The 14,315-nt window shown below is 41.7% G+C and overlaps 1 protein-coding gene across 2 annotated transcripts in view; it reads left to right on the top strand.

The window, feature by feature from the left end:
* The window catches only part of ttyh2 (tweety family member 2), a 107,656-nt gene that overhangs the window by 73,366 nt on the left and 19,975 nt on the right, over nt 1–14,315 (top strand). For both annotated transcript variants that reach the window (XM_033611685.2, XM_033611684.2), the window contains exon 6: nt 7,676–7,748. In XM_033611685.2, the coding sequence (XP_033467576.1) occupies nt 7,676–7,748 (73 nt within the window). The remainder of the gene's footprint in view (nt 1–7,675; nt 7,749–14,315) is intronic.

The raw sequence follows: 14,315 nt of genomic DNA, 5'->3' as shown, positions 1-14,315 counted from the left end.
CGCAAACAAACTTCCACCCCCCCGCCATTATAGTGGGGTGGCGGCAGAAATCTCTGAAACTAGCGTCTGGAAACCCGAGTACACAACACGGCATCTATCGGGTGAACTGAACCTTAAAATGTCATCATGTAAATACAGAGCAGGGCCTATTTCCGAGCTTAGTGCTATGGATTGCGTGATTGTGTGTGCCCCTCATGCAGAAGGAAATAATGGAGAGAGGAAGCTAATTTCCCTGGATGACAGAAATAATTTGAGCTGTCATGAGCAAGGACGTACACCGAGAAGAATTGTCATTTAACCAAACAAAGCAAATGAGTGGGATGCGCTGAAATTACAATGATACAAAATTGCAGCATTGATAAGAAAGGAGAAGGAAAAAAAAGTATTTAGTGCCTGGGGGAAGCAATCGGTAATCGAAGCTCTGTGTAAAGTAATAAACAGTTTTACAAGAGAAGTTTGGGTAACCTCAAATGCCCAAAGCACCAATAGACTAAAACTCTGTAAGCCTGAGGACATCGAAGCTGAGTTCAGCAACTAGTTTTCCACCTGTGCAGCAGAGCTTGCAGATCAAATATCTGCCTTCTTGATAAGAATATTGTAATTTATGCAAAATGCTGCTTTTAGTTTGAAAGCAGATAAATAACCTGATTAGAATAAAAGTCAAGAAGATGACTAGTCTAGACAGAATCCCACGAGGCAACCTTTGCTTGTAGAAATTACTCTTAGATACATCTGCAACAGCAAATAGAGTTTGAGAGAAACACAATAAAGGTTTGACTCGGTTATTCAGAGGTCTTTCTCATATGAAGAAACACGTGGTTAACCATCAATGGGTTAAATGCGCACCACCAGGGTTTGGTTAGAGTTAGCTACTGGTGCTGTTCATTCGGCTAAGGAGTGCTCCAGGAATGAGTCCTAAAACCTGGAAATGAGTTAGCATTTTAGCACTCCCTGTTTCCGTGTCTTGAAGTCAGTGTCTTTTCTTAAAGGGTTTTTTTGTTTAACGCTTGAAAAAAGGTCTGTGGTTAACACGAGGCGGTCACGTTATGTTCTACGACATATAAATCATCAGTAAATACCCCACTCGTGTGGTGCCTTGTTGTGGTGTCAACCGTGGTGTAGTTTGTTTATAGTAGTTTGTTAGCTTTTTACTTCTGGCAATTGCATTTAGGCTTCAAAATTCATAAAAGTGATGTTAATCCATGTGGATGAGTTTATTTATTTTGTTTATTTATTGAGTTTATTTTCTGCAATAATCCAAAGTCCAATGCAAAAATCCCATCGGCTTGAGTGAAATGGGGTGACACCAACTTCAGCGTCAGCCTACAGAAAAAACCATCATCCCAGGAGCACTTTATTACCACTACTAATGTCATCCCGACAGTGTTGCTGTAGAAACGGTCCCTCTTCAACATTCTTAGTCCCCTGGTAATGTTAACTATGTCAGCAGTGTCAGCAAGGCTAGTGATGCTAACATAGCAGCCTAACAATACTAGAGGGGTTTCATGGCTCAAAATGAACGCACTTATTCATCGCACTTTGGTGGAGACTGGAGAGTGTAAACCATGTTTCTACAGCAACGCTGTCCTGCCACCAGGAAGGCATTACCAACGGTAATCACCCAGTGTTACCGCATGTTAACTTGGCTAGCTGATTGTCTGTCAGCGCCAACAAAAAATATAATAAAGGCAAGACATATACATCACAAAACATTGAAATTTTATCACCTCTAAATGGATAGTGCTTTGAAATGCAGCGCTAAAGCTCACTGAGTCAATGGAGCGTGGGCTGAAAGTAATATCCTATTTTGCATATTTTTTTCTTGAAAATGAAATGGTAAGTCATGAGAATGAAATTGCTAGTCACCGGTTAATGGGTGTCAGGCTATCAAAAGCTGCATCAACTAAAACTGACATCCCTAGTTTTAATCCTGCCAATAAAGGATTCAGCCCCTTGGTTCATAATTGGCCTGTCCAAACTAGACAAATGTATTTATGATGTGCCACAGGGAAATGTACTTGGACCTTTATAGTTCTGCATATATTACAAAATAAATGACCTTCCAGGGGAGTATACTACGTGCAAAATCCATATGTATAGAGATGACACAGCTCTTTAATATTCACTGAGTAGGCAGGAGGGCCACAGTCCAGTCAAATCCAGGTCACAGCAGGTTGGGTATTTGGAAAAAATACAGAGATGAGAGGCAGGCAGATTAATGATTGATAAAAAATGCAGCTCTTCAAACTTTGAAGAGGTGGCACAAAGCTCTACAGTGATATCACACGGAGGCAATGCAATTACTTCTAATATATAGTCAGCACACACACCAGTAATAATTGTGCTGTTAAGAAAGGGCGAACAAACTCAGAAGCCAAACACTCATTAATTCAGTGAAGTCCGCATGTAGAGTGTTACCTTGATAGTTAAGAAATTCTGCACATCAAAGTTAGAATCGGCAAGGAAGTTGTTATGATTTGCTCAGGACACATAAACACAATATAATGAGGTGCGTTCTCAGTTAGTCACCAGTAGTCTCTGAGATTACAATCACAAGGCAGAAGCTGAAATTAAAACATGAGAGAAGATCTGAGAATTATGACTAATTGGCATTTGCAGCATATTTCCAGTACGTCTCTAGTGTTTCTGCTTTGAGGGTCACAACACTTTTATATCACTTAGGTTTAATTGACACATATAACGATGGTTTGTATAATGATGTAAAGAGCCATCACTATCCATATCTTCTGCATAGACTCGATACAACAGCAGCAAAAAGCTGTATTTTTCAGTTAAGAGGAAGAGCTGCTTCCCACACTGATTTAATTTATAGTGACTTGACCTCATCCTTGGTGAGTGCATCATCTGCCCTGCTCATTGGCCTCCGTGACTTTTTCACTTGATGTGCTTTGTGTCATGTTTACACCCGATTTCCTGCTACTCCGTGGAGCTCAGTGAATCCCCTTGGCTCACCAGAGCACAAAACCGAATACAGTCTTGCTTCGTTTCTGCTGACACTGAGGCAGCGGTCAGAGGGCACTTCTCCTTTTTGCCCAGTCACCCAGTGTCATAATAGTTTACAGAGGCTCATGCAGTCTAGCATCACACACCCTGCAACAACAAACTGTCAGATAGACACAGCTTGGCAGACACATGGGGCTAATGTTCCCAACCTTTTGGCTTATGACCTTTTAAAACCAGTTCAGATGAAGAGTGATTTTTCCTGCTTGGTTTGTCTTATTCGAGAGATTTTTGAAAGCCTGATGAGGTGAAAGTAGGGATGTCAATGATTAACGGCCAAAAACCGGTTACGCATGTCATCTATAGGTTAATTTTGCTGCTCATCCGTTTACTGCACACCTCACCACCAGGGGTCTGGTGGGAGGAAGCAGTGCAGCTTATTCGGCAATAACAGCTAGTAATGCCAAAACAGTTGTAGTTCTTTTCACAACAACAGAGACACAGGTCTTTTAAACGGATGTTTATTCAGGCATTTCTCTCTCTCTCTGAAGCATCTCCTTCTTGTCACGCCATGAAAACTATTTTTAAAAATATACACAACAGAGAATGCATCAATACAGTGTGTGAAATGTGACATGACAGAAGAGAAAACAAAATGGCGGTCAGAACGAACATGAGAAACAAAGTGGAATAAAATACCTCGTTGGCTGCTTGTCATGAAAACGTTCAAATGTTTCTCCGACCGTCTTTCTGATCATCTGCTTCAGCCTCAGACATTTACAAAACAAAAGTCGAGTCTAGTGAAACATTCTTAACACTGCGCTATTCACTGTCCCACAACAAATTCTGCTGTAGCGGCACACAATGTTATTTCAACGTTATTTAGTTCATTAGTTTGGCCACAGAAATACAGAGTAAACACTGCACCAATGCCTTAGTAACTTCAACTTCTTCTAAACATTTTACTATATCATTATAATACATCAACTCAATCACAAGATTTACATTTTAACCTTAATGAACTAAATAATGTGTTTATGTATTTATTAAATTATGAACTTGGTTATGCTTTTGCATATTTTAAACCAAACTTTTTTAAACTTTCATCAGCTCAATTTTGACCGGTAAAACCTCCTTTAGCATTGTTAACTTGTTAGCTTTGTTAGCATAGCTAGTGGTGCTAACATAGTTAACAATGGTTACGGGATATGCGGCTAAAAAGGGCTACCTGGGGGAAGACCAGAGGATGGACACAATACTTCTGCAGTACCGCCGCCCCGGTTGCGGCACATTGTCGCCCACAGTCTGGTCCCCACTGGTTAGCTAACTTTAGCCTTGGCTGCTAACGTTAGCTAACCAGTGGGGACCAGACTGTGGGCAGTGGCACTATGTTTCTGCATGTTAACATGGCTAGCCAGCTGTCTGTCAGCAATACCAACAGAAAATAACATAAAAGGCAAGACAATTACAACACGAAACATTCAAATTTCACCACCTCTGAATAAGATAGCACTTTGAAAGACATTGCTAAAGCTCACTGAGTCAACAGACTTAAAGGGAAGGCTTTCTGTATTTCATTTAAGGGGTGTCAGGCTACCAAAACCAACATTAACTGAACCTGACATCTCTAAGTGAAAGTATTCAATATTTCACAAGAAAAACACATGAATTAAAAAACAGGATTTTGTTTTCTGCTTTTTCCCTTATCCTTTTGAAGATCTTTTGATCCCTCAGATCCATCCCAGAGCCCCTGACAGATAATGGCTATGCTGGGAACCACGGCCACAGACATATGTAACCTATGCAGACACATACAGACGTTACTGCGGTAAACCACACTGAAAAAGTAAGACAGTTGAGCAACTTTTGCATCTGTTCTGCTTCCTCGATTATAAATCAAGATACAGTCTCTGTGAAGCCTTGCTCTCCTTCCCGTCTACTTCCTTGTTAAGTGTCAGGGCTCAGGAGGGCTCTGTATCAGATGGAAGGAGGGAGACAGACTACAAGAATGAAAAACTGATAAAGAGGGGAGGCAGAAGGCAGAGAAAAGATAGGGGGGAGAGGGGTGAGGGAATATAGAGAGCAAAGAAATGGAAAAAAAGATAAAGGAAGAATGAGAACAGACGTGGTGGCTTGTAAGTTCAATGTTGGGAGTTCAGTATCTGCTCAGCACATTGTGAACTGGATTAGCCAGTGAGCTGGAGTGTGTAGAAAGATGGGACCTTGACATGCATACCCAAATTATATATAAACACAGGTGACACGCTGTCAGGGGAATATCTGGAAAGTGCCACAGTTGTCAAATCAACAGGAGGTTATTGGATTATTCCACCTAACAAGAGCTGATCCATGAGTGTTCATTTTTTAATGGGTATCGATCGTCTTCTCTCCTGTTGCATACGCTCAGACAGGCACGTCAGCGCTCCCCTGCATGCAGAAACGCTCACCCAAGACCTTGTCTCTGAGGTCATTTTCTGACATCATCACGGAGGGAGCCCACTGTAAAACTAAACCACATTTTTATGTCCTCATGAGAACAGGCACCCACCCAGGGGGGTCATAATCGAATGTAGGCCAGAGGAGTGGATGTGCTCGTTCCTCGGTACATAAAGCCATGGCGCTGCAGCTGCATGTTGAGGCTGCAGAATAAACTCCCACTGGAAAAAAAAAAACATGACCTTTGACTTCTTCTGCTGATGACAGGACAGTGAGATCACTGCTCCCAGTCCTTAGGGGCTCACGCTGTTTCCTTTCAATAACATAGACTGTTATGAAAATAGCTCCATTTGCGTCACTGTACTCCCTCTGTAGGATGCTGATAACCATATGAACTTTGCAAAATTGCTCTTTTTTGTGCATTATTTTTAAGTGCATGGATGTATCATCTGTATGTATCACACATTCTGACCTGCATCGCACAGCATGTTTTTTCTTTGTCATGTCTTATAAAAAGACTGATTTAAAGTGGCTATGATACACATTTTTATATTAAAATTGGATCACGTTGCTTGTGGTGACAAACCCACAGAGAATTATAATGTTGCTCCCTCAAAATCTCACTCACAGACCCCTCAGTCGACTGAGTTTCCTTCAAGTCAAGCAGTCATTTTGTTTGCTTCTTTCTTTTTTTGTCTGTTAGTGTGCAGTGTACTTCTGGGGGCGTTTTGGTCCCCAAATTTAACTGCAGAGAGAGTACTCCTCACTTTCACGCTTTTGCACAGGCAGCTGCCGACACCGAGGCAGCAGCCTGGAGGAAGAGAGGCTTTGCCCGGTCAGGCTCTGAGATAATGTTATCTTCTGCCCTCTGCTCAGAAGTGGTGAATTTACAGCTCACAGCAAAGTAATACGATACAGTCACTGGCTTTTGTTTGATATCTAGTGTCCGCCAAATATGTTGTTGCACATTTCCTAGTTCTCGCTAGCATAGTTAGCTTGTTAAATGTCACTGTTACCCTGAACGTCCTATTGAACCATGTTCAAGCTCTTAAACTCTGTATGAAAAAAAAGGAATGAATGAATGGTGCAGTGGTTAGCATTGTCCCCTCACAGCAAGAGGGTTCCTGCTTCAAACCCAGGTCGAGGGGTTCAAACCCTAGGGGAACCCTTCTGTATGGAGTTTGCATGTTCTCCCTGTGTCAGTGTGGGTTTTCTCCAGGTGCTCCAGCTTCCTCCCACAGTCCAAAGACATGCAGGTTAACTGGTGACTCTAAATTGTCCATAGGTGTGAATGTGAGTGTGAATGGTTGTCTGTCTCTATGTGTCAGCCCTGTGATAGTCTGGTGACCTGTCTAGGGTGTACCCTGTCTCTCGCCTAATGTCAGCTGGGATAGGCTTCAGCCGCACTGCAACCCCCAACAGGATAAGCAGTTACAGAAAATTAACGATGAACAGCCAGATCTGATTCGACTGAAATAGTACATAAATTACTGTTAGGGTTATCCGGCCATTTATTAGAGTTTTTTTATGAATCAAACTTGAAAATGAAGCCTCTACTAAAACCTCTCTAAATTTGCTCTGCTTCCTTTTATTAGCATCTGTCTCTGCATGGGTAATGTTCACATGTTGTGATGTGGTTTGTTGGAGGTTGTGGGCTGCAACTGCATAATTCCAGGTGGATATTCACTTCAAATGTATAAAATTTTGTTAGGTGGAGATAAAATCTTGCATTCATTCTGTCTCATTTCTTCATTTGATCTGACCCAGTAACATCTATACTGAAGTTTACACCTCTGCATCAAATCTCACAAATGTTACCGTTATTATGATACCAAGATTATTCATATAGACCTCGTAGTTGCAATAAAAATACCCAATTAATTTTTAGGCATGTGGTTAGTGGTTAAAGTAGTACTATTTGCTACCTCTCAGAGAAAGTTAGATCCTATCCCGTGAATATAGTAAAGCATTTAGCAGCTAAAATGTTGGTTTACAGCAAAATAGAGCTAAAAGAGAGTCAATATAGGACTGACATTAATTAAGTGGACACAAACACAGCTTCACATGAACGAAAATGTTCCTCCGCATCTGTCAGTTTGCATCTCTTTACTAGCAGGTTTGGCATATGAACTTAGAAATTGATGATATGTCCATGTTGTGTTTAGAAATTGTGTCTGTTGCTACCAAGTGACCAAAAAAAAAAAAAAATTAAGTGACTGTAGGTTTAAATGACAAACCCAGTTTAAGAGGGAATGTTTGTTGCTTTGTGTCCCTGCAGGATGATGGTGTTTGGAGTGCTGACACTGGTCCTGAGCTGGACTTCCCTGGGAGCTGACCTGGCCGCTGCTGTGGTGAGCTGCTTCGCCTCCTCACCCCTGACTGACGGGCTTTTCCCAATATAAACTAGTGTAAACTGGTCTGCAATCAATTCTTGTCGTCCCTGACAGTGGTGATAAATTGCTTCAACTACACGCACAGTGCACTTGAAAAATGTCTTTGAATGTGTGGGGGTTAGAGAGGAGAGATCATTATGCACTGCTGCACATGTGCATAATAAACCTGCATGTGTAAATGGATTCATTTTAAACAGACCAAAATGTTAACACAGGGTGCAGCTGCAGTTGGTTGCATTTGCATCAAGACTTTTTTTTATCCAAAATATTGCATGTATTAAGTGTGTAGCTACTCATCAAGGGTCTTTCTAGCCTTTCTTGCTTAAATTAATATTTTAGCCTTCTATTGAAATGTGTGTGAGTTAGAAAGAGCCCTTGCAGCCACGCAGTGTCATCTAAAAGCGCGTTCCCACTGCCCAATCTCAAAATTCTTTTGATCTTGGTTTGTCTGTCACCTCAAACGCTTTTGATCTCTGCCATCAAACGGCACATCGCCTAAAGTAGACCGACAAAAGAGCAAAATCCCAAACGCAAATATTGTCAGCTTCATTATACGAGCCTGAATAACTTGATTTAAAGTCAAGGATTATGACAACAGGAATTCAGTTTCAGCTTTTAAAGCATAACATGCTGAATAGGTGAATAATTCCAGTGTTTTGCTCTATTATGGTCCCCAAAAGAGCACCCCACACAAATGTTTGAATGACCTTGAGGGTAAGCATTATAGTGATGTGTGGAAATAGAGAGATGCATTTGAGAGAATATCAGATATGAGCGCTGGTGTTTGACTCACCTGCCTCAGGCGTGTGTGCTATTTTTCACAGGTTTGTTGTTGGATGTCGTGTTTTGACTCAGGGGCTGTAGAGGATTGTTAACATGTGTGAATTTAAGTTGGAGATAATGAGCAGGGGGTAGAACGCAGCAGGAGGTGCGATCGGTTACAACAAATTAGTCTCTGGTTTCATCTACCCTTTTCATCTACCAGTATAATGTCTGCTTTACAAGTCTCCACTCTCTGTGGTCTACACGTGCCTGATCAATGGTTGAAATCCTGGTGGATTCCTTGTGATATCAGCGCTATGAAACCAATGCTTACAATCCAAATCCTGCATGCATGCAATGTTTAATATGCTGCAAAATACAGAGGGGGCTCTTTCTCTGGGGAAGATGAATATTCACTGCAAATGTTGTGGCAGCTCAGCCATTAATTACCTACTGTAAAAATGTGAGAGTTTGGGCGGAGTGTGGCCCTTTAAAAAGCATGAAAGCACTGCATAAATTTCATGGTAATCCCCCCATTAGATTTTCATACTGTTTGTGTACAGGCGGGCATTGTTGCCTCTAGAAAACAGTGCAGGAGAAGTCAGATAATGAGCCATCCTTTAAAGACGATGAATATCTGCAGCCATCAATCCCAAGTGATCCAAGCAGGGTTCATTTTCACAATTTGTTTTCCATGACAAAAATGAGAAGATGACAAGCTAAAAATGGATCATGAAAATAAAAACCAAGACAAAATCTGTTTCATTTCTGTTGACAAGACAAGACATGACGAAAGTGTGAGTGGTGCTATCGGACATTGAAAGTCATCACTGTGCTTGAATGAGCGACGGGCTGGCAAACTCCAGTAAATAGTCTACACCAGGATGTTTTGCTAGTTAGCAAAAACACACACACTGGAGCAGCATCAAGGAGAAATTTGGACCTTATTCATTCATTTATTTTCCGTAACTGCTTATCCTCTCAGGGGTCATGGAGTGGGGGGCTGGAGCCTATCCCAGCTGACATTTGGCGAGAGGCGGGGTACACCCTGGACACCAGACTATCACAGGGCTGACACATAGAGACAGACAACCATTCACACTCACATTCACACCTACAGACAATTTAGAGTCACCAATTAACCTGCAAACTCTGCACAGTAGGGCTTCGCCACTCAAACCAGGAGCCCTCTTGCTGTGAGGTGACAATGCTAACCACTGCACCACCAAATTTGTACCTAGCTTGACCAAATAATGGCAGCACACACTCAACCAAAAAAAGGCCATATAGGTCATCAGGGCAAGCAGCTTATTTCGACCCATATTTACATTTATTGTTGAGCGGCGACCTTTTGTGGCCGTAGTCATTATGACGGGAGCAAATGAGGGAGTCAGGTGATGTAGTATAAAGAGCGACAAAGTCCTGTGTATGTATAAAAAGAATTGGATACAGTGTTGGAGGCAGGGCCCCATGTTGCTCAGTGGCACAGGAAGCCAAAAACATTCGACTCTCCAGGTGTAAAATTAAAAGTAGAACAGGAGCAATTGAGACTTCAGCTAACTTTCAGCACTCCGCTAACTTAAATGGAAATAAACTGATCTAATTGTACAGCTTTTGTAAACTTAGCAGTGTTATCAGACCAAATGGATCAAAACCTGATAGTGAAACGAGTCATTTCATAGAATATGTGACGCTCAAAAACAACGTATCCACTGCTTTAAAAAATGTAAGTGTGTGGTAAAAATGTTTTGGGCCCCATGGCTGCACATGACGGATTGGGAAGTTGTAATTCCATGGTTTGACCACAATGTCAAATTGGCTTAAAAGCCTGGCGCTGTTCAAAGGGGCTTGCAGGGTTGGCGTAGGGAGGAAGTCGGGTTGGTTGGATAGGTCAAACAAACACAGGGCTTTCACCCAAGAGAGTGCTGTTAACGTCCCGTGTAAAACCAAACGTCAACGCTGACTTATTTTAAGTATGTACAATACATTTGTAACATCATTAACTTACGTAACTTAGGGTAAATCACGTACATCACTTGAATTATATAACATTATCATCTTAATCCAAACCAAGATGTTTTTCCAAAACCTAACCAAGTAGTTCTGTTGACTTAAACCAACTACGTACTTTTGTTAACTGCGAAGATTTCATGACGACAACCATGTGTTTAAAACTGATACCGTTAGCATATGTGCCTGTCACTGGTACTCTCCAACGATCATATTTGTCATTTTAGGAGTCATTGGTAAATGACCTATTCTGTGGTTGTGGTATCAGGATGTGTTGAGTAATGGTCACAGGGTCATCAAAATCATGGGACATTATCATCTAGTGACCATAAATATGCAAACCAAATTTCATAGCAATCTGGCCTGTTGTCATTAAGATATTTTTACTCTCAACCAAAGTTTGTTGTGTTGTGGCCACTTGATGAATGAAAGAAATGACAGATCGTTCTTACATGTCGTCCTCTCAGTGTTGTAACAAAATAACGACATTTACATCAACCCGTTATGTAACCTGTCACGTGGTGTTTGGTCGAGACTGACCCTGACCGGACTGCATGGTCAACTCTGCCTGAGAGCAAACACAGCGGCTTAAAAAGGCCTCATAATGACTCAGGCAGGGATAAAACCAGCTGTGAACAAGGCAATTACATGATCAATCTGCAGTGGCTCCTTCATACATCATCAGACATCACATCTGTGTGAATGATTTTGTGTGTTTGTGTACGTGTGTCTTCTTAACTGTGTGTTAACGTGAGTGGTACAGGCCTGTATATGTGGAGTGTGTGTTAACTTGCTTGCATGAAGGTTAGACAGACACTGTGTGTGTGTGTGTGTGTGTGTGTGTGTGTGACTCAGTATAGTCTGCACTGCTCTAAATACCAATGACACATTTCTTAGCCATCTACCTACATCATACTCTGTAGGGCTGTCATTTGATTAATCATTTAGTCCATAAAAATACTTCAAAATAGATGTTTTTTGTCTGAATAATAGTCTAAAACTCAAAGATATTTCAGTTAAAATGATATAAAGCAGTAAAAAGCGACAAATCTTCACATTTGAGAAGCTGAAACATGAGAATATTTGCTTAGTTAAATTACGTAAACGCTTAATCCATTATCAAAATTGCAGTTAATTGCTTCAAATTTCTGCTCATGGAGTAATTGATTAAATGATTAACTGTTAGTACTGTGTAAGAAAACACAAACCTAAAGTGAATCAGTGTGGAAGCTTTAGTTGAAGCTCAAATTTCTTGGGACTTCTCTGTATTTCCTGTTTTTTCTTTCAGTATGGTTTAACTCAGACTGTTGACACCACTCATCCATTTCTGGGGGCTTTCAGGGGCTGCAGACTGTAGCAAACACTGGGCAGGTCATCAGTCCACTGCAGGGCTGAAATAAATTGACATTCACACCTTTGGGCAGCTCTCCACATGATCTGGCTTTAATGGGTTAGGACTGTTGAGGGGAACCGGTGTGTAAGCAAGGAGAACATGCCAGCAGTGGTGACTACTTGAGCTACATCCACACTTATAAGGATGGGTAACGGACTGTGTACTTTCAAACTGTACTGATCGAATAATGCTCAAGTTCTGATTCACGTTATATCAATCAGTGCCAAATTTCCGTACCTACAAGCACACCTGGATGAGAATGCCAGGTTCAGACAGGAGGTGGAAGCACCGCAGAGTGACCCAAGGCAGGGAAGCCACCCGCAGAACTCCGTGGCCAGCTTCCCAGCTTTGGGGCGCTTCATGGCACAGACAACAAAGCTCCACATAGCCGATGGGTGCAAAAGGAGGCAGAAGTGCTGCGAGGTGCCCCGAAGCCGGGAAGCCAGCCACAGAGCTTCATCGGCTCCCCAGCAAAGCCAAAATACCTGCTCTATTTTCTTTTCTGTTTTGTTTTAGAAATGCCTGTGATTGTATTTATTAAATCACGTACTTATTCTATATGTTTGTGAGTTGCGACAAATTACATTTTTGTTAAAAAGTTACAGAATTCGAGGTACTTACACCTTTACTGGAATCAGTTCAAATGTGAACAGTACCCAACCCTACTAATATGTAATGTCTCCGCCTTGCTTCCGCACTACTCCGGCGTTTTGGTACACCTAAATTGGTGGTGGTTTGGTTTGAAAACTGTGGGGTTGTGTTTTGGTCTGGACAGGCAAAAACTGAGTTTTGAAAACGTAGGCATCGATTTTTGCTTCCCAATTCGGTCTTATCAATCACAACATGTCAAGCCAAAACTTTATAGCTAGGCCTCTCATGTGGGCATTCCTTGCCCATTGCTATACCTTCCTCTGGCGATAGATAATGCTCTCTGTGCCACTGTTGCTGTATTTGCTTTGGACTGCCCCCAACTGAGAATTTTCCTAGTCAACCAATAGTCATCATTTAGGACCATTCGTCAACTAGTCGCCCGCATGTTTACAATATTAATGTAATTATTAAATGATATATTTTGGTGGTTTGAGTTGAAGGTGTGAGAAAGAATAGTATCAGTAACATCGTTAACACTGTGTTACATTACAGAGAAATACAAAACCATACTAATGAACCTTCATTAATATAGGCCTATATTTTATCTACAAGTGCACGTCACACACTGAGCGAGCCGCCTGTTAATGACGCTGTGGGCTAATGGGCATGTAGCTACTTCCATGTTTCAGATGATACGTCATGTTTGTAGTCGACCAATGAAGATGAGTTTACATATCACCTTGGGTTCGTCCTTCAGCTTCTCAAAATGATCCCACACTTTGGATTTCCTGCCCGACATGTTATTAACTAGCCTGTGGAATAATGTAAATTAACCTGACTCCTGTCTGACTGCTGAGCGTGGCCACTTCCTGTGTCTGTCCTTTCAAATTAAATTCCCTCATGGTCCCGTCATATAGGTTTTGACGCAGCGCCTTATAGAGTTTCACGCTTTTTGTTTTTTCCTGCGACTAAGCGACCAATGAAATCGTGTCAACTAATGACCTTTCTGTTCAACTAACGTTTGGTGGACTATTAGGGGGCAGCCCTACACTCTGCATACAAAGATGGCGTCTCTACTTCCTCCCACTGTACAAAAATTAAACCAAAATATCCCGGATATGGCTGCGGCCATCTTGTGCTGGTGACGTCATTTGAAGCCAGAATCTGAGCAGCAACAACCTCCGCAGTGTCAAACTCCTGTGCATACACCCATCCGACCATTGCAAGTTGCACCAATGACAGCGAGCACATCAACTGGCACACACAGCTGTCAATCATGATGTCAAACCCCCTATTTTATAGCATCAAATAACTAATTAAAACCAACATTATCAGAAAAATGAGCACTTGAACACACATCAACATGATAAGAACTGGTCCCATCTGCTAACATGGAGGGGACGGGGTTTATGACCTTACTGCAGCCAGCCACCAGGGGGTGACTGAGATGTTTTGGCTTCACTTTTGGTGAGCTATCGTGTTATCCATCTTTATTGTACACGTTGGCGGTCCAAGCAAAGAAATTTGTCATCTTAGTTGTCACCATCTCCATAATATTTTCCATAACTAAGCCACTAACCACAGAGCAGATAATCTTCCTGTTCACATCAGCAAGCCCAAGCCAGTGTACATTATTGGTCGAGTGATGTGCGTTTTCAGGCGTGTGAGTACGAAAAGTAAGCTTGTGTTTACAGAGATATTTTTTTGCTTTAAAACGCCCTTTTAAAATGAAAACACACTGGTATGGATCTGGCTCTCACATCGCCCAA

The sequence above is a fragment of the Epinephelus lanceolatus genome, chromosome 21, assembly GCF_041903045.1.
Source record: "Epinephelus lanceolatus isolate andai-2023 chromosome 21, ASM4190304v1, whole genome shotgun sequence".
In the NCBI taxonomy this organism is placed as follows: domain Eukaryota; kingdom Metazoa; phylum Chordata; class Actinopteri; order Perciformes; family Serranidae; genus Epinephelus; species Epinephelus lanceolatus.
This window is presented reverse-complemented; position numbering and strand designations above follow the sequence as displayed.